The sequence below is a fragment of the Chiloscyllium plagiosum genome, chromosome 31 (genome assembly GCF_004010195.1).
Source record: "Chiloscyllium plagiosum isolate BGI_BamShark_2017 chromosome 31, ASM401019v2, whole genome shotgun sequence".
Classification (NCBI taxonomy): domain Eukaryota; kingdom Metazoa; phylum Chordata; class Chondrichthyes; order Orectolobiformes; family Hemiscylliidae; genus Chiloscyllium; species Chiloscyllium plagiosum.
The window spans coordinates 1,785,288-1,806,912 of NC_057740.1; the positions used below are offsets into that span (position 1 = coordinate 1,785,288).

At 41.1% G+C, this 21,625-nt stretch overlaps 2 protein-coding genes across 5 annotated transcripts in view; one reads left to right on the top strand and one right to left on the bottom strand.

Moving 5' to 3' along the window:
- The window catches only part of LOC122565135, a 23,367-nt gene extending 13,148 nt beyond the window's left edge, over positions 1–10,219 (top strand). For 2 of the 3 annotated variants that reach the window (XM_043720797.1, XM_043720798.1), the window contains exons 3-4: positions 6,217–6,451; positions 9,849–10,219. In XM_043720797.1, coding sequence (XP_043576732.1) covers positions 6,217–6,451; positions 9,849–10,086 — 473 coding nt within the window. In that variant the 3' untranslated portion in view covers positions 10,087–10,219. Of the gene's footprint in view, positions 1–6,216; positions 6,452–9,461 lie in introns of all 3 variants that reach the window. The other variant, XR_006316097.1, reaches the window with a different exon arrangement.
- slc35e1 (solute carrier family 35 member E1) overlaps positions 1–21,625 on the bottom strand; it is a 102,714-nt gene that overhangs the window by 25,511 nt on the left and 55,578 nt on the right. The window contains exons 4-6 of one of the 2 annotated variants that reach the window (XR_006316096.1): positions 20,925–21,050; positions 16,005–16,250; positions 15,208–15,504 (exon numbers count right to left, since the gene is read on the bottom strand). Coding sequence is in view for 1 of the 2 variants with exons in the window: in XM_043720796.1 (XP_043576731.1) it covers positions 15,259–15,504; positions 16,005–16,250; positions 20,925–21,050 (618 nt within the window). In the remaining variant the exon portion in view is untranslated. Of the gene's footprint in view, positions 1–10,288; positions 15,505–16,004; positions 16,251–20,924; positions 21,051–21,625 lie in introns of those variants that run through there. The other variant, XM_043720796.1, reaches the window with a different exon arrangement.

Sequence of the window (21,625 nt, forward strand, 5' to 3'; positions counted from 1 at the left end):
CGGAGGAAAAGGTGGGGAGGTGGGGGGGTGGGGCCAGTGTAGCTGCGGAAAATGGACTGTTCCACATATCCTACGAAGAGGCAGGCATAGATGGGTCCCTGGATGCTGCCTGACCTGCTGCGCTTTTCCAGCAACACATTTTCAGCTCTGCTCTCCAGCATCTGCAGTCCTCACTTTCTCCTCATTTCTACCCCAGAAGAGATTCCAATGATCCAAAAATATGAACCCTTCTCCCCTGCACCAGCTCCTCAGCCATGCATTCATCTGCTCTATCCTCCTATTCCTACCCTCACTAGTTTGTAGAACCAGGAATAATCCAGGACTTCCTTTTTAAATTCCTGCCTAACTTTCTATATTCTCTCTTCAGAATATCATCCTTTCCCCTTCCTATGTTGTTTGTTCTAAAGTGTACAACGACCTCCTGCTGCTCCTGCCTCTTCCCTTTGAGAATATTCTGCAGTCTCTCCAAGATATCCTTGATCCTGGCACCAGGGAGGCAACACATCATTCTGATTTCTCACTGAAACATCTGTCTGTGCCTCTGACTAGAGAGTGCCCTATCAGAATCGAATGCCTGGAACCTGACATATGCCTCATTACATTAGAGACAATCTCGGTTCCAGAAACTTGGCTGCTTGTACTATATTCCCCTGAGAACCCATAACCCCCTCCATTTTCCAAAACAGCATCCTTGTTTGAGATGGGGATAGCCACAGGAAACTCCTGTACTACCTGCCTACCCCTCCTAACTTTCCTGCCTGACTGTATCTGCGGTTTTTCTCCCTTCCTGTAACTGCCATTTATCACTACCCCTAATTCCTGTAAATTCCTCATTGCCTCTAACTACTGCTCCAACTGATCAATGCAATCTGATAGGATTCACAACCAAACACACTTACTGCTGATAAATACATCTGTATCATGGATACTCTCCCTAAACTCCCGCATCTGACCAGAAGAACACATTACTCTACTGAAGGCCATCTTTGCTCCTTAACAATCTAGAGAACCAGAGAATAGCACAGTCTTACTGCTTAACAAAACACTTCTCCAGGCTAATTTAGTACCTATGTGTTATATTCTTAAAATTTAATCAAGAAACAGATCTAAATAAAACATGTCATCAAAAAAGAACCCACTCTACTCACTATTGTAAATTTACAGCAAGGTTACACTTAAAAACTATGTACTTAGCTTCTCCTGTGCTATGAGCTCTCCTACACAGGTTCCCCCAAGGTGAGCTGTGAATTTCGCTATTTGTTAATTTTTCTTAGGCGCACTCCAATTCCAAGAAATACTTGAGTCAAAGGCAGTAGCTGTGCAGATTCACTGCTGTATCAGACAGTAGTCTCTCTCTCCCCCCCCGACCATGTTTTCTCAACCCTTTGTCTCTCTTCCTCCTTTTTAAAAGTGCCATCATTTTGATATTCTTTTTATCAAAGTTACAGAATAATGCAACAGCTTATAAAACAGTATTTACTGCTCCTGGAATTTGAGGAAATCACCTCCAACATCTAACATGCCTCAAAAAGGGAGCAGCTCTGACAGCTACGACATTTTCCCCTCCTCCATCTTGGATTACCTAGAAGCCTTTTGGTTAAAGTTTAGTGGTGGAGTTATCAAATCATCTCTGGGACACAGTTTTTCTTTTGAAAAGTAAAGAAGTTAATCTCTATGCTATCTCCATAGTATACTTTGTGTGGAGGGCGGGGGGGGGGGGGGGGGAAGGCCTGGTCTACTGTATAAAATCATTTTGCCTCTAAATTATAGTGTCTGCTTATATTGCTGTATTTGTTGCAAATTAGAAGAATGAGAAGTGTCCTTATTGAAACGTAGAGGATACTTAGGGGATTTGACAAGGTAGCTGTGAAAAAATTGTTTGCCCTTATGGGAGATTACAGGACCAGAGGGCGTAATCTTAGAATGTTAGGTCACATGTTTAAGATAGAGATGAAGAGGAATTTCTTCTCTGAGAGGATAGTGAATTTGTAGAATTCTTTACCACAGAGGGCTGACGAAACAGGGTCATTAGTATATTCAAGACTGAGATAGACAAATTTTTAATCAGTAAGGAAATAAAGGTTGTGGGCAAAAGACAGGAAAGTGGAGTTAAGGATTGTCAAGTCAGCCATGATCTCATTAAATGGCAGAGCATACTTATAGAGTCATAGAGATGTACAGCACGGAAACAGCCCCTTCAGTCCATCTCGTCCATGCTGATCAGATATCCTAACCTAATCTAGTCCCACCTGCCAGCACTTGGCCCATATCCCTCCAAACCCTTCCTATTCATATACCCATCCAGATGCCTTTTAAATGATTCAATTGTACCAGCCTTCACCATTTCTTCTGGCAGCTCATTCCATACACGTACCACCCTCTGTGTGAAAAAGCTGCCCCATATGTCCCTTTTATATCTTTCCCCTCTCACCCTAAACCTATGCCCTCTAGTTCTGGACTTCCCCACCCCAGGGAAAAGACCTTGTCTATTTGCCCTTTTCCATGATTTTATAAACCTCTATAAGGGCACCCCTCAGCCTCCAACGCTCCAGAAAAAACAGCCCCAGCCTCTCCAACCTCTCCCTATAGCTCAAATCCTCCAACCCTGGCAACATCCTTGTAAATCTTTTCTGAACCCTTTCAAGTTTCACAACATCCTTCCGATAGGAAGGAGACCAGAATATTCCAAAGTGGCCTAACTCATGTCCTGTACAGCCACAACATGACCTTCCAAATAGATGAGCTGCATCTGCTTCTGCTCCTGCTCCTACGTCTTATGGTCTAACTATCCCAGTATTTCAGGATTGACCGATTGGAAAGCAGCAGCTACAATTTGTGAATTGTCTACATCTCCATCTGCCTCACTTTCACAGTTCTTATCATTCTTCACTAGACTTACTGCCTAGCTTACTTGCTCCTTCCCAGCTCCCTCTCCACAACAGTATCACCTTAACATGTTGATGTGCTATAACCAATTCTTCTTCCTCCAATTTGGTGTTTCTGTAAGAAAATTAACATTATAAACCCCTGAATTACCTTATGTGGACCACGGAATCTCACTTTCAGGAGTTCCTTTTGCAGTGATAATAACCTTAACGTATTGTTTCCTGCTTGAAATGTTCTGGTTTCCATACAACCATTTTTCATCCTTGCTTGTGAAGTGTTTAAGTGCCCTTGTGCTAATCTGCATGCTTATGTGAGTCCCTTCAGGGCATGGGGCAGAATCTTATAGGAGTCTGAGTGACATGGGATTGGTGAGATTTGTAGCAGTCAGACGAGAAGTCCCACCTCAACATCAAGATAATCTCACTCCATCTTTTATGCTTTTCACAAGTGACATGATAAGATTCTCACAGGCAGTGTTGAGATGATAGGGATTAACACTTGTTAATGCCACACCTTGCCCCGTTAATATTCAGCCACTCATCTTACTGTCAAAGACTTGACAGGTTGAGACTCTACACGTTGGAGTTCAGAAGGATGAGAGGTGACCTAAATGAAATATTGTGTACTTAAAGGGCTTAACAGGATAAATGCCGAGGGAATGTTTTCCCTCATGGGAGAATCGAGGACCAGAGGGCATAGTCCCAGAATAAAGGGGCTGCCAATCTAACATTGAGATGAGGAGGAATTTCTTCTCCCAGAGTGTTGAGTATATTTGGAACTCTTTGCCGCAGAGAGCTGTGGGGGCAGAGTTCTTGTGTATATTTGAATCTGAGATGGATAGATAGATAGATAGATTATAGGGAATCAAAAGTTATAGGGAAAGAGCAGGAAAGTGGATCTGAGGAATATTGGATCAGCCATGATCCCTGTGAATGGTGGAGCAGGCTCAAGGGGCTGATGACCTACCCCCTGTTAATATTTAACATGGTCTTCCCAAACAAGCTTGCCAAACAAGCTAAATGTGGGAAAGTGTGACAAAGAAACCAGAACATGGTACATGGTCAGTTATATACTCTAGGTGATCTTGGTCAGTGTCTCTGAAGTCCAGGGAGTTGGTCATGGTCAGTTGTTCATTGTGGCCAGTCCTGGGGATGGGGCTAACGTGGTTGGGAAATTGTATAGGCACCAGTTAAGGATCTGGGAAATTTTGGAAGGGAGAGGCCTGTCATGGCAGTCGAGTGGGAGGGCTAGGGTCAGTGCGCAGAAGCTAAGGGGGTTTGGCTGGTTACTCTTTGAGATTGGGGGCTGCATGCTGTGGACAAGAGTGCAATAGTAAATGGGGAGGTTCACAGAACTTACAAAGTGAGCAATATGGCACGGCATGACGAGGATGACGGTAATGCAGATGTCATCCATGATCAGAAACAGCCTGGTTCAAGGGAGAGCAATGAATGACATGGTATGGTCACCTCATAGGCTGGGTCTGACTGGGAAGATGGGCCAGTGTAAGTGAATATAGATGGCTTAGATGGGGACTTGGGGAAGTGTAACGCCTGCAAGATTAACAGGATTTCCTTGGGATATGGAATTTTTGGGATCTCACTGGTTGATTCAGGCTGAGACTGGAAACCGCTGGCAGAGAAGCGCTCAATGTTACTTTCCATCTTGCTGGAATGGGAAAGTATGCAGTTGGGAAGGAAGTGGTTGCAAGCACACTCAGAGTGGGCAGGGTAAGTGATTTGACCTGTGAGGGAGGGAGCTGCAGCAAATACTGTTCATGGGGCTTTTACAGGAAAACACCTTTGGTCACAGGCCCACACGATATACAGTACTTAGATAATAGGTTGCCTACACCTTGGCCATCCTAACCATTGACACAGCCATTGCTAGAGCCTCGATGATAGCTACATCTTTGTGGATATTTATGACCCAATGTCACGTGTACATATTGTCCTGCTTCTATATGGTGCAGTGGGCTGTCAGCGTATACCTCCATCCACTGAACCTCGTCTGTGGCCACAAAAAGCTGCAGGATGGTGGGAAGATGTATGTAGCGCCAACACAGAAAGACTCAGTTTCTGTATAAACGTTCTTGATGTTAACTGTCATGTGTTTCTGAGAGTGACTTACAAGTCATTTTCATATGTGCCACCAAATTGCCCTAATTACATTTTGTTAAAACATAGATGATAGGAGCAGGAAGAGGCCATTCAGCCCTTCAAGCCTGCTCCGCCATTCAACTCAACAGCCTAATCCTGCTTTGTTCCCATAACCTTTGATCCCATTCACCCCAAATGCTACATCTAGCCACCTCTTTAATACGTTCAATGTTTTGGCATCAACTACTTCCTGTGGTAATTAATTCCACAGGCTCACCACTCTTTCGGTGAAAAAATGTCTCCATCGCCATCCAAAATGATCCACCCTGAATTCCAAGACTGTGACCCCTGGTTCTGAACGCATCCACCATCAGGAATACCACCTCCCCCTCCCCCCACACCTCTGCATCTACCTCCCTGTTCTTCTTCTCCATCCTACATCTTTGTGCACATTCCAGATCTACAGCTATGCTGGATGGAAGATGCTCAGCAGTTCAGACCATTAGCCCTGAAGGTTTGTGGGCTGATCCCAACAGCACTTGTAGGGGGAACAAGCAAAACGGAGGTGGAGGGTCCAGCCACTTCCGTAGTGTCCTGAGTGGGAAATGCATGGAGGCTTGCTTCTGGACAATTCACTGAAAAGATTGTGGGAAGGCTAACGGACCTGGCAGCCAAAAAGAGAGAGAAAAAGCATTGAGGTCATTGATTGAGAGTGACAGCAGGGTTACTAAGAAAGCTGCAGTGGAGAATGGAGAGTAGCACTAACTCATTTGTTGGGACATGGATAGAAGTGCGGACATGGATAGAAGTGCGGACATGGATAGAAGTCTTCCTTTGTGAGGGCCAGGATTCTCCTCATGTTGACATGGGGCACCTGTTCAGGCTCTTTGTCCCGTTATACCTTGTCTTTTCAAATAATGAGTGAGATTACAGCAGGGAGCTCAGCAATTAGTGGTGAAAGGTGGTGGGGAGGTATCCTGAAGGATGGAGGAAACAGCACAGAGGGCATGCAGGGTTATCGGTGGGGAGGTCTTGGTGTGCGAAACAAAAGTGAGTGAGGACAGGTGTTGCATGGAACAGAGAAAGTGTCAGAGCATAAGTATTGGCAGGAGGTGGCTACATGAGCAGAGGTAAATTGATTGTGAGGTAGCAGAGAGTATGTGATACCCTAATGGAGTCGAGAAGGTTGGTGACCTTTCTGCATTTCTGGCCATTTCTCCGCACCCTCAAGATTGTACTATCCTGGATGACGACCCTCCTCTCGATCACCCCATTCAGCAGGAGCTCCAATTCCCTATGGGGAGAAAAATGGTGCCGTTATCCCCTCTCCACCATGTTTCAACCATGTCCAAGAATGAGCAGGGCAGCTGTGGAATGCCAGGTGCACAACAGCCTTTTGAAGACGGTGTAGATGCAAGGGATGCTGGTGTTTCGGCAGATACCACCTGTGTGGCAAGTTGTTCCAGGTAAAGTGGATGGTAAGATGTGATGTTTTAAAATGGGGCAGGATAGGTAATTGAGGTGGTAAGTTTGGTCAGTGAAATCTCATCAAATTTGGGAAAGAAATCTCAGTAGACCATGTGCTTAAAAACCCCGTCAAAAACTTGGTGCAACTTGGACTTAACCAAAAAAACATAAGATTCAGCCCATGGACATACAATCCAACATAAAGAATTCATCTTACTGTGCTAAAAGATCTTCCCTGATTCATTTTAGTGAATCTCAAATCTCATGATCATAGATTAATTCACATGGACTAAACCCAGTAGATTCATTTTGTCTCTCTGGTAACAGAAAATACCAAATAATCTAGACCTTTGTTAATCATTGTCGTGACAGTCTGATGGTACCTCTATAAAATTCCCTTTGTCTGTATGTGATGTACTGTCGACTTCAACTGTTTTGTACCCAAGGTACATATAATGTCTTGAAATATTTTAGACATGACGTTGGAACATTAGTCCGACTGCATTTCCCATAGTAGCTCAAAATGAGTAAAAGATTAGATTCCCTACAGTATGGAAATAGGCTCAACAAGTCCACACCGACCCTCCAAAGAGTTACCCAACCAGACCCATTACGCTACCCTACACTATGTGCAATTTAGCATGGCCAATTCACCTAACCTGTACATCTTTGGATTGTGGGAGGAAGCCCAAGCAGACATGGAGAGAATGTGCACACTCCACACAGGCAGTCGCCCGAGCTGGGAATCAAACCCAGGTTCCTAGTGCTGTGAGGCAGCTGTGCTACCCATTGAGCCACCGTGCCATCCCAGTAACTCAATCTTTGATTGAGTTAATTAAACCACCGTTGCTTTGCTGCTACTATCCTCAAACAAATAGCCCCTGGGAACAGCGTTGTCATATTCAGCATTTGACCCACATCCTTTTTAATACCCCCCCATTCACATACCCATCCAGATGTCTTTTAAAGGTAATTGTACCAGCCTTCACTACGTCCTTTGGCAGCTAACTCCACACATGCGCCTCCCTGTGCACAAAAGTTGCCTGTTAGGTTCCTTTAAATCTTTCCTCTCTCACTTTAAACCCATGCCTGCTAGTTTCAGACTCCTCCATCCTGGGGAGATTACTTTGGCCATTCATCCTAGACATGCCCCTAAAAGAATTTATGTTTTAAGACTTAAAAACACTTAGCTGATCCCCAACTGTGGATAGTTTGATACTGAGGTCTCTCCAAGGTCAGCAGTGAAATTTCAATGTTTGTTGGTTTCTCTTGCACCCAACTCCATTTCCAGAGATGCTTGTAACTTCACGTAGCCAGTCAGCTGTGAAAGCTCACTGCTGCTTTTCTTAAAAACTCTAGACCCATTCCAATCAACCTCCCACGTGGTCTCCCACACTCTCTCTTTTCTCCTATTTAAAGTTTTGATTTTTTTTTCAAAAGATAAATGCGAGGTGCTGCATTTTGGGAAAGCAAATCTTAGCAGGACTTATACACTTAATGGTAAGATCCTAGGGAGTGTTGCTGAACAAAGAGACCTTGGAGTGCAGGTTCATCGCTCCTTGAAAGTGGAGTCGCAGGTAGATAGGATAGTGAAGAAGGCGTTTGTTATGCTTTCCTTTATTGGTCAGAGTATTGAGTACAGGAGTTGGGAGGTCATGTTGAGGCTGTTCAGGACATTGGTTAGGCCACTTTTGGAATATTGCGTGCAAATCTAGTCTCCTTCCTATCGGAAAGACGTTGTGAAACTTGAAAGGGTTCAGAAAAGATTTACAAGGATGTTGCCAGGGTTGGAGGATTTGAGCTATAGGGAGAGGCTAAACAGGCTGGGGCTGTTTTCCCTGGAGGCTGAGGGGTGACCTTATAGAGGTTTACAAAACTATGAGGGGCATAGATAGGATAAATAGACAAAGTTTTTTCCCGGGGTCAGGGAGTCCAGAGGGGAAAGATATAAAAAAGAGACCCAAGGGATTTTTTCCACACAGAGGGTGGTACGGATATGGAATAAGCTGCCAGAGGAAGTTGTGGAAGCTGGTACAATTGCAACATTTAAGAGGCATTTGGATGGGTATATGAATAAGGAGGGTTTGGAGGGATATGGACTGGGTGCTGGCAGGTGGGACTAGATTGGGTTGGGATATCTGGTCGGCACGGACGGGTTGGACTGAAGGGTCTGCTTCCGTGCTGTACATCTCTATGACTCTACCAAAAACAAAGTAAAAGCCTCTAAAACAGTAATTACTGCTCCAAGAAAATCGAGAAAATTGACTCCAGTGCTGAAAAAGCCTGGAAAAAAAAAAAGGAGCAGCTCTTAAAGCCACAATTCTCTCCTGTCCACCATTTTGGAATATTACTAAACACACTTGAATTATCCAAATCTCACCACTCTAATGCCTATTTCTTGTATTGACTGGGCTGGTGATGGACTGTGTTTAAGCATTACTTTGATCATCACACGGAGGAAGAATACACAGAAGTCGTTCCTATAACTGTTCCATATCTTTAGCCTCAGACTTTCTGCAATTATAAGAAAGGTAAGGCTTTCATTTCCTCCTAATCAAAACATAGCAGCAAGTCAATGTCATCCTCAGGTGACACCACATTCTAAGTACACTTTTTACAAAGGACAAACATTTACTCTCCGCCTTTCCATTTATTAAAACGCTGCTTTTCAATGGGCACGGTGAAGGAACAATTGGCCCTGGTTTTCCACTGGTCTGACAGTATCATTCCAGCATATATCAGAGGTGTGCATGGGGACCATGAGGAATCCCCAGTGTAACAGACTTCAAAAGGAACTATTGCCTGTAACTTTCCAAAAACAGAAACACACCCTGAACTGCTCCCCCCCCGCAACCCTCTCCTGACTAGCCCCTCCCCCCCAGAACTACTTGCACCTTAATCCTTGCTATTTGTCACTCTACCCTCCTGAGATATTAGAGTTCATTTGCTCTGCTGATCCGCAAGAAACTGAATGCCCCGATGGTAAGGTGGTGTGTCTTTATCTTATAGGTGGAATGTGGGAAGTTTACACAGCCATTTCCTTGCTATTCAGGAATGATTTACATTTTCATTCAGAAATCAAGAACATTACAGTTGGAATTTGACTACACCTTATAGTTACAAAAATCTATCTGCAACAGATTTGACCAATAAGGGATGATTTGCATTTCATTGTTTCTGGAGGTGGGGTGGTCGCTGCATTGTGTCGAGTGGCATGTGACTGTGAGGGAGTGGCCAGAGTATCTATAAGCATTGCAACTCACCTGTATAAAGGGGATGTGTTTTGTTTGTTCAGTGCCTCACTTTGATTCAACCTCGCATGGCTGCAAGGGAGGTCAAAGGTGGTCACCTTGCTTGTACAAGCTTTAATAAACTTTAACTGTTGTCTTTATTCAGAGGGAGCTTTTGCCACAACCCTGTAAGGTGTGTGTTAAAGGTTCCTCCAGAGAGACCCCTGGACACAACCTGCAAGCATGGTGAAGAGTGTTCAGGGTTTCTTCAAAGCTTGTACTGTTCTGTGTTCAATAAAATTTGGTTGCTTGTCCAGAAGTTGGTGTGTTGCAGTTGCATCAAGTGTGCAAGAACCTCAAGAGTAAAAGAATCTAACACTCCCAGGACACAAACGTACTTGTAGTTTGACAGAGGCCATCATTGCAAAGACAGGGTATAAGTATGGAAATATTAAAGTGTTGCCCTGTTGGAACTGAGTATATTATTTAGACTGATGTGGATTACTGCACTCCATGTCAGTGGACACCCACCCAATGTACCCACAACACCTGCTGTGTAACTGGACTGAACCCTGACTGTTTGTTTAAATGATGACATTCTAGTACTGGCTTCTCCTTTCACTTTATTAATTTAAGTGTCATTTTTTTTAATCCATCAACATTAAAAACGCTCCACTGATAGACATGATACATTAGTGAGGGTTGGCACACATACATTCACCTCCATTGACTTCCAACCATTGACCTCGAGAAACAATACTGCCACATGGCTAAACCTGCAATAATACATGGATCTGGAAACATCTTCACACATTTTAAAATATTACAAATTAAAATGGGAAAAAAATCCTAAAGATATCCAGTTTTTAAACAGGTCCCACTGCTTATGTATTTTAGAGTATACAATGGTGAGAACCTTTCTCAAATATTCAAGTAACAGAAGAAAGCAAAGATCTGAATCAGTTCACGAATCATGTTTAATACCAGATTGTCCCTTTCACCTGCCAGTCAGATGGGCACAAAACAGAAATAAGAACAGAAAATGCTGAAAACACTCAGTATGTCTGACTGCATTTGAGGAGAGAAAGATAACACAATTAATGTTTCCCATCTGTAACATGTTTTCTCTCTCTCTCTGCAGATGCTGCCAAACCTGCTGAATGTTCACAGCAGAGAAAGCTGGAGGAACAGGTCCAGCAGCATCTGCAGAGACAGAGAAACAGTTAATATTGTGTGTCCGGTATAACTCTCTTTCACACTTCCTCCTCAAAACTCCACAAGTTCTGAAGAAACGAAACTTGAGAAACATTAAGTGTTTTTCTCTCCCCAGATACTACCATTCCTGCTGAGTTTCTCCAGATTTGTGTTTGTTTCAGATTTCCAGCATCTGTAGTATTTTGCTTTATTTGAATACTCACAGCATTTTCTGTTCTAATTTCAGATTCCCAGCATTTGCATTTTTCTTAAAAATTTATAAAAAGCACACTGATGCCAGAAAAAGGTGCAAAAGGCATATGCAAAACCATTAATATCTCCACTCAAACCCTCAGCACTACATTTTTTAGATCATGTAGCCTCTCTTATACTTTGAGGCTAAAATGAATTTTTCCTTAATTCCCTTTTAGGTTGCAAAGCACAATTTTCACCATAATACATAAAGTGATACTGCTGCACTATTCATGAAGTTTATATCAATGAGAAAATGAGTGAAACTTTGAAGTGATGAATTGCTCAGCCATATTTCCTCCTTAAAAAGTGCAAAAAAATGACAGGTTCAATCTAAAAATTAACAAAGACTTATTAAGAAAGGGAATTCCATCTTCTATTAAAATTTGGTTTAAAAAAATCAAGCTGTAGATGGGAAGGAAAAGCAAGGAAATGGTATCTCATTTTCTCTGAGTTACCAAGTTTCTGTAGTCCTCAACTTCCATCCACATGGCCCAAACTCCCTGTTTGTGAACACGGAGTCATTTCTGAAAATGTCTGGCCAGTGTTTGGTCACTTAGAACTGTACACTCTATTGATTATGTAAGACTGCACAACACACAATTGACTTTAATTTCAATTCAAGTAGTAAGCCCTGATTCCCTACATTTGTGACAGAATTTTAGATAAAGAATTACCCATTTTATAACATATCTCCACTCACTGCAATATGCTCCCCAAGTCTGAACAAACTGGAGCTCAGTTTTAAGCTCATTCCAGTGATCTATAATAAAGGAATATAATTCAACAGCATTTTCATAAAGCCACTTTACATTGAAAATAAACCCTCAGAGGTAGACTTAATTTCAAATTTTGACAGATTTATAAGAAAATGCCACAAAGCACATTAAATAAATGCTATTTCTAAACTGGATCAAACAAGCTGTTTTAAGGAATAGTGATTTGCTCAAGTCCCAGTTAGGACTTGAACACTGTGGCTGATTATGCAATCCAGTATTGGTAAGCTTGACAAATTGAATGAGTACTTCTCCAGCATTCACTACAGGCTGCACCATCATAATGTGCAAACATGTTTATAAATATAGTACACACAAAAAGAAGATAAGTACACAGTCATGACTGAAAGCAACTGTAATGGCTCCTGGAGAAATGCAAGGGTTAATCTGTATAACGTGGATTTTGTTTTTAAAACAAAATGAAAGACTTGTATTTATATAGCCCTATTCATGATCACAAAATCTCAAAGTGCTTTACAGACAATGAAGCATTTAAATGTAGCCACTGTTGTAATATTAGAAACATCGCAGCCGATTTATGTACAGTAAGATCCTATTCAGCACAAATGCTGCACAAATTCCTGCAGTAAGGAATAAATTGCCGCCTAAATCCATAACACAGTTTTAGCAAGGCAGAGACAAAGATAAAACTTGCATTGTACCTTGAGAAAGTTAGTTGACAGGTGTGGGGAACATGGGCTGATTTTAAGAACAGGAATCCCTACTAACAAAAAGTAAATAATAAAATCAGCCCCTTGAAATTTCAAAAGCCTAGCTAACCTTTAAAATGTACAGAGATTTTTGAAGTAGACATGCAGGCAAAGGACAGGATCAACATGGTGGCTGTATCAGGTACCGTGTAAAGATTAGTTTTCATTTAAAACGACTGGGAACACGGAATCCTCAGGCTTAGTAAACGACTGAAGAAAGGAAGAATACGGTTTTCCCATTTCCTTCTACGCAGAGTGGCAGGCATTAAACAGGATTTCCCAAGTTACTGCAAATCACGCCATCACTGCATTCATTGTGACTCCTGAATTGTTCATGAGGATAAGTGCTTACTGGTGAGCTTTAATAATAATTATGAACGTTAAAAAATGCATCTACTATTTATAACATTCAGAATTTTGCAAAAAATTTGCAATGCTTTTCTGAGTGAATAGTGGTGCTGCAATGATCACAAGACAGCATTAAACATAAAGCAAAGAAACTGGGAAAGGAACTTCGGACACTTAAATCAGTTACAATTAATGTGATTCAGTGTGAGAAAAATATAGACAAAGGAAGATGGTAAATCTGACAAAATAAATGAGAAAGACTGTTAATCTCAATAAAGCAAATAAAAAAGGTTGTGAAGAAACAAGGGCAACAAAACAGTATAATGTGCAAATACAAAAAAAATCCCTTTTAACCAGTACAGCCATTGACCACTCATTAATAAGTAATAGCTCTTTTTGATCAGCACTCACTTCCAACAACTTGACCAAATGACTTTGGTGTTTGCAGGCTACAAGTTTCTTTTGTGAAGCAATTTAACGTCACTCTGCAATAACACGTACTGATACTAAATTCAAGAAACACTTAGGCAAATTCAGAACGAATTGATTCTTGGATAGTACAGGAAAGCAGTGCATGAACAACTGAAGGAGATGAAACTGATTGTTGAGTTTGTGAATGGCACAATACAGGGTTTAGAATTGCAGCAGAAAGTACTAGAAATATGCAGCAAGCACGTTTGTCTACATCTATGAAGATAAACAGAGTTAATGTTCCATATACACATCTTTTGCGAGAAAACATTCCCAAAATGGCAAATATCTCTTTCTTTTCTTCACAGTTGTAGGCTGACTTGCTGAGCACTTCGATAAATTTCTGTTATTTCAGTTTCCAATTTGTTCATTCTTTATAAGGGGATTTAGAGCTTCCTAGCCTGAACTTGCACACCATCCCTTTTTTTTAAACTGCATAGTGGATTTCTGCTAACTGCAGGCTGAAATCTCCCAACCATTATGGACCCGAAGTACTGCAATACCTGTGGGATTGATTAAAAAGAAAAAGAACTGAAAAATCTACAGTTATCCAGTACTTTTCACCATCACAGGGAAGTCCTGAATCACTTTATAGCCAATTTATTACGAAGTGTAATGAAAGCTGTAGTGTAGGAAATGCAAATGATTTGAGAGACTATGCTGTATGCAAACAGCAATGAGATGAAGACTTGTTTATCTGTTTCTGGTGACATTGTTTGAGGAATAAAAGTTAGTTAAGATATTGTGCCTTGAATAGTGCCATGGAATTTTTTACGTCAAATAAAATTAGAGATTTTTTTAATGTCTCATTTGAAAAATTAATACATTTGACATCACAGAGCTCCCTCAGTACTGCATCAAAGTGTCGGCTCAGATTTTGTGGTTTAAATCTCTGGAATTGGGCCTAAGTCCATAGCTTTCAGAATCCAGAGCGTTAACCACTGAGCCAGTCTGATCTGGAACAAGTTTGATTCAATTAAACATAATTATGTGGGGACACAAGATAGACAAAGTGCAATTAGCAATTTGGTCATCATATCGGATTGTTAATTTTGGTTACTCACAAAAACATGAGTTGCCAAGGGGGTGCAATATTAAATTATTTAAACTGAGTGTAATCAGAAAAACTGTTATACCCACCAGTTTTTAAAAAAAAAATTGGATTAAATCTGGAGTGACCTGGGAATGTATGATTAACAGACAAGTTGGAGTACTAAGATGTACAGGTCATTTAGGGACATCTCACCTTCAAGGTAACAGAATTTCCCTCCTTCTAACGGAGAACTCAGGGATGCATTATATTCACATTACAATGTAGCAATTATTGGAATCAATTGATCAATACTCCTTAATTCATGAATCACAGACAACTCCTCTGTCTAAATAAACAAATCATTCCCCCCACAAAAATGGAGGAACTGCAACACAAGACAAAGATGATACAAACCTTCTGACAATCAGGGGGTTGTCTAATATTGGGCTACTTGGGCCTTTTAATGATTCTCTTTACCATATTCCTTTAAGAAATTCTTGTGCAGGTAGTTGACAACCTAACCACCCTAATGTTTACTCTGAAGTAAACATCTCACACAGATTGGCAATCTCATGCGCTCTCCCCCCACTCCCAATGATTTCTAAGCAAAATGAACGCCTCACATGCACAAAACAACAAACAAGGTGCAAAAAGTCTGAGTTACAGTGTTCTCTTCATTACCATAAAATAAAAAAAGTAGGGCCTCAGACAGAGACCTCTTGCTAAAATCTATGGACTAACCAGGAGTTCCTGATTGTATGTAGAATAAGTTAAGGGTGAAGTTACATATGTTTAGACATCAAAGCGGTTGGAAACATAAGTAGTTCCAAGGGCACTTTGCCGGTTGTACTGCAACTGCTCGGCCAGCAGGCCATTCCGTCCATACTGGTAGTCTGTGTATTGAGAGTATAGCACAGTCCCATTCATTTGTCCCTTCTGATCAACAGACAGTTCGTGATGGTGATCGAGAGACAGGAGGTCCGTGGAGGTAACTGGGAGCAACTTTCTCTTGGCTTCTTGGTTGGAATCATATTTAGCCTGTTTTAGAAGGAGATAAGAAATTAGTGGGGATTCATTTAAAGATTAATTCTCATTTTAAATGACTGAATTGTGCTCAATCCTCTGGGTGAATAATGGCTGAGAGAGAAAGGGATTGTTTTCTCATTTTAACCATTAATAGAAATGAGCTCTCTCAAAGCAGGTACAGCATGAGGCAGAAATAGAACTTGCCTCAGCAAATATCACTTTCCCTACCCCATGGACTGCCTTGATTCGGACAGATTCCTTGCTGTGTCCTTAAAACACACACAAGACGACAGAGCAGGACAGCCTGAGAACCAATGACCTTCTATTTTCTTGGGGTTGAGTAGGCCACTGACACACGCTGTTTATATTTGCAGATAAGGATGTCACACACATTGTGACAATGGACAAGAGGTCAGTCATTCCCTGGAAATTGCATCTTAATATAGATCAGCAATAAGAGGAAACACTAGATTAAACTAGTGTCTCATTTAAGAATAAGGCAGCAGACTTACCTTATTATAGGCGAAAACCCCAACGATGGCAGTCATCATCCCCATGACATTGGTGGAAGTGACTGGGTTCTGCAACATGATGAGCGATACTGAAATCACCATGATCCTCTTGGTGGCATTGGCCACGGAGTAGCTGAGTGGGCTGATGAGGTTTAAAATACTAAAGGCTACCATGTTTTGAGCAAAGTTACAGAAGCCACTGATGATAAGCAATATGAGGGTCCAGTACCAGTGGGAGACATCAGTCTGGAAGAGACAAGCAACAGGTCGGTGACATGGTACAACTCTGTGGAGCTGTCACTATTTTCTTTCCCAACACATTCCCAATCCCATAATTATAAAACTTTTAAAACTTATTTTCAATTTCTCCCCCCCTTTTCGACGATGGCTAGATAGAACAGTGGTCAAATGTCCAGGAGGAATATATTCCACTCAAAAATAAGAATGAACAAGCCAGTAAAGATACACATGAATGAGTATATAGAGGATGATAAAAGGCAACACAAAAAGGTTCAGAAAGAAATCAAAGAGACAATTAGGAACATTGGAAAAGCAACTAAATGAAACTAATCAGAGAACATTAAAAAAAAGTCTCGACAGAAAATGACAAAAGAAAGATTGGGATAGAGAAAGGACATACCATAAACCTGCAGATAATGTTAAAAATCACACAACGCTAGGTTATCACCCCAACAGGTTTAAGTGGAAGCTTTCAGAGAGCCGCTCCATCATCAGGTGGTTGCCGCTCCGAAAGCTAGTTCTTCCAATTAAACTTAATGGACTATAACCTGGTGTTGTGTGATTTTTAATTTTGTACACCCCAGTCCAATACTGGCATCTCCAAATCATGCCTGCAAATAATGACAGTGAGCAGAAATGTTTATAACCTTGCCTCTGTATTGACCAGGGAGGTTAATGTGGCAGACATGAGATCATAAAGACTTCTAAAAAGATATTAAAACATCTCAGATAGAATTCAAGGTATTAATGATAATTTTGTAGAAGATAAAATATCTCAAAGTTAATGGAAGAAATATCTGAGACATTACAATACATAATAAAAAATTTAGTAGCAGAGGGAATAGTGCAGGCAGACCTAGAGGCATTTCACATGATCCCAAATTTAAAGGGGGAGATAGACAAAGTCTAGGCAAACACAGGTTTTACTCAACATTTGCGGGTAGGAAAGGAAATTAAATCATTACTCAAAGAAGCATCAGAAAATGAAAATGAAATCCTTATTCAGAAAAGTATCAGAAAAACATCTACAAACTGAAAATACAATTAAAAATGGTCAATGTAGATTCCAAAAGGGAAGATCATAGAATCAAAGAGATGTACAGCATGAATCAGACCCTTCAGTCCAACTTGTCCATGCTAACCATATCCTACCCTAATCTAGCCCTATTTATCAGCACTTGTTGTATATCCTTCTGAACCCTTCATATACCTACCCACATGTCTTTTATATGTTGCAATTATACCAGTCTTCATTACTTACTCTGGCAGCTCATTCCATACACGCACCACCCTCTGCGTGAAAAAGTTGCCCCATAGGTCTCTTTTATATCTTTCCTCTCTCACACTAAACCTATGTTCTCTAGTTCTGGACTCCCCGACCCCAGGGAAAAGACTTTGTCTATTTATCCTTTCCATGCCCCATATGATTTTATAAACCTCTATAAAGGTCACCCCTTAGCCTCAGATGCTCCAGGAAAAACAGCCCCAGCCTGTTCAGCCTCTCCCTATAGCTCAAACCCCCCCAACCCTGGTAACCTCCTTGTAAATCTTTTCTGAACCCTTTCAAGTTTCACAACATCTTTCTGATAGGAGAGACCAGCATTGCACGTAATATTCCAACAGTGGCCTAACCAATGTCCTGTACAGCCGCAACATGACCTCCCAACTCCTGTACTCAATCCTCTGACCAATAAAGGAAAGCATGCCAAACGCCTTCTTCACTATCTTTCAAGGAACTATGAACCTGCACTCCAAGGTCTCTTTGTTCAGCAACACTCCCAAGGATCTTACCATTAAGTGTATAAGTCCTGTCAAGATTTGCTTGCCCAAAATGCAGCACCTCACATTTATCTCAATTAAACTCCATCTCCCACTCATCAGCCCATTGGCCCATCTGAATCATGTGTGACTAACATGAATTCTTGAAATAAAGAGAAACGGTAAACAAGGGTAATATTGCAAGCATAACCTATTTTCAAAAGGCCACTAACATGGTTTGGCCACATTTAGAGTAGTGTGTGCAGATTTAGTTGCCTCACCATAGGAAGGTTGTGGAGGCTTTGGAGAGGGTGCAAAAGTGGTTTACCAGGATAGTGCCTGCTTTGGAGTGTACTAGTTGTAAGGAGAGGTTGGACAAAACTTAGATTGTTTTCACTAGAACGGAGGCTGAGAGAAGATCTGATAAATGTGTATAAAAATGAGAGGCATGAATAGATTGGATAATTGGGAATCTTTTTCCCAGGGTGGAAATGTCAAATACTAGGGGACATAGGTTTAAGGTGAAAGGAAAGTTTACAGGTGTTGTGCAAGGCAGTTTTGTTTGTTTATACATAGAGTGGTAGGTGCCGAGAAGGTGTTGTCAGGGGAGGTAACAGAAGCAGGTATTATAGCAACATTTAAGACAAATTTAGACAAATTCCCTGAACAGGCAGGGAATAAAGGGATATAACCATCTGCAGGCTGATAGAATTATTTTAAATGGCATCATGATCAGCGCAGACAGGGTGGGTCCAAGGACTTGTTCCTGGACTAGTTGTATTTTAATGTTAATCTCAAAATGTGTGACGTCAGGGAACATACAGCAGAATGGATAACAAATTGGCGACAAAACAGAAAACAGAGGACAGGGGCTAAAGGCAGTAACAGAGTGACAAAAGATGCAAACTGGTGGCCCACAAGAAGAGTTAAGGAGCAGTGTTGTTCATCATTTAACTAAACCACAAGGACTGAGACTTGAAAGTACAAGATCACTAGGGGGTCATAATTAATAGAGGGAAAGTAATAAAACACAAGAAGAATTGAATAAAATGAAGAATTGCTATTTACTTGACAAATAAATGTCAATATGAGCACATGATGTAAGTCTCAGGAACAAGGGTCAATGTTGGCAGAAAGTATCCATTTAGCAGAGATTTGCAGGTAGATGAACAAATCACAAATCAGTGATGCAGATTAATAAGGCCATGAAGAAAGCAAAGAGTTAAATTTATATAGAATGGTTAGATCACTCTTGGAATACTTGGCTCATTATAAAAAGGACATAGAGCATACAAGAGGTACAAAATATATTTATTGGGATGATATCTGGGATGATTTCCCAAACTACCACCTCCTGTTCAGAGGAAGAGTCACTGAACCCAAAAGGTTAACTTTGATTTCTCTCCATAGATGCCGCCAGACGTGCTGAGTTTTTCCATCAATTTTTGTTTTTGTTTCTGATTTAAAGTGTCCATAGTTCTTCCAGTTTTTACATCTCTAGTCAAGCTGTTCCAGCACAGTTGCAACACTCGCATCTGCCTAGCAATGCAGAAACTTTTCTTAGTAGATCCTGTCGATAAGCAGCATGCCAAACCCGACATAATCAATTGCGACCCTGTCAGACAACTCTCAATTATCAGCAAAGTAACGGAAGCAGCCGTGCATATCATCAACCCCCTCACCAATTCTCAGTTTAAGTTCTGCCAGGCCCATTCAGCTCCTGACCTCATTACAGTCTCAGTCCAAACCTGGGAAAGAGAGAACCAAATTTGAGGGGAAGTGACAGCGATTGCTCTTGACATCAATGCAGTATTTAACCAAGTGCAGTGGCATCAAGGGACTCTATCAAAACTGGATTCAATGCAAATCAGCAGGAAAATTCTTCATTGGTTGGAATCATATCTAACAATCGAAAGTGGTTGTTGTTGTTGGAAGCCAATCATCCGAGCCGCAAGACGTCACAGGAGTTCATCAGGGTAATATCCCTAGACCAAACATTTTCAATGCTTCAATGATCACATCTGTACGTAACCATTTAGGAAACACATTGCAACAACTCACCAAGGATCTTTAACATCTTCCAAACCTGCAACCTAGAAGAACAAAGGCAGCAGGTGTGTAGAAACACCAAGTCACATACCACCCTGACTTGTAACTAGAATCACCATTCATTAAGTGTTGCTGGATCAAAATACTGGAACTCTCTTCCTAACACCACTGGGGGTAGTCCACCTACAGCATATGGACTACAGTGATCAAAAAGACAGCTCACCAGCACCTTCTCAAGGAAAATTAGGAGTAAGCAATAAATGCTGGCATTACCAATACCACCCACATCGCATGAATGAATGAGTACGAACTGAAAAGTTGTACTAACTAGAAAGATTAAACAGACTTTTAAAACAGAGAATTGAGAGATGACCTGATAGAGGTTTTCAAGACTACAGGAGGTTTGATGGGATAGGAGGAGAGATGATGCTACCACTTGTGATCAAGGGTCATAAATAAAGGATAGTCACAAATAATCTACAAGAGAATTTTTAAAAAATTATTTTTACTGGCTAAGCAATGCAGAGGCTTGGACTAATTAACCACGCATGTAGGAAATTTAAGTTTTATCAGATAAATATGTCATAAAGTGTTATTATGGGCAATGGTAATCATGAAAAAAAAACTAAATTGTTGTTTAAAAAAACTCATCGTGTTCACTAACATCCTTTAAGGAAGGAAATCTGCCATCCTTACCCGGCCTGGCCTATATGTGACTCCAAACCCATAGCAAAATGGTTGACTCTTAATTGCCCTCTGAAATGGCCTAACAAGCCACTCAGTTTAAGGACTGGCAATAAATGCTGGCCTTGCCAGTGACACCCACATCCTGTGAATGAATAAAAAAAAGAATCAATATTGACGTTCACTCACTACTGAGCTGTTTACAAAAAATGCAGAGACATCAACAAGGACCCAAGTTGGAACCATAAAAACGACAGCGTAACATCCAAGGATATAGAGGAGTCGAAGGTGATGCATCCGTGTATCCCTCAGCACCTACAGACAGGGCAAAAACACAAAGACATGAGCAGCTTCTATAAAGCAGTGCTTAATATTGATAAGATCAGAGATCAATACATACATGTTTTGGTATGTTATGTATTGAAGCAATTTAGCACTCATCTAATATCGACAAAAAATATTCAGTAGGTCTGGTAGCACCTCCCCATAGTACTTCCAGTTTTTATTTCTGATTTCTAGCATCCACAGCACATTGTTCTTGTACCAGTTGTATTTTACTAGTTTATCCAAGGGCTTTTAATCAAACACTGAACCACTAGCGATAAGAGTTTTATGCTTAGCAAGATACCACAAGTGTCTTGTGGAGGATTGTTGGTTTAATTGACACAGGTGAAATATAGTAAATGATGTTCCCAAAAGGCTTCCACTGGCATCTGTAATTCTATTTATGATGCTGCTGACCACCACGATTTGGATGAGAAGGTAGGAAGCATGATTTGTAAGTTTGCGAATGACACCAAAATTGGTGGTATAGTGGACAGTAAAAAGTACAATGGGATCTTGATCAATTGGGCCAATGGGCCAAAGAATGTATAAAATAAGAAGAAAAG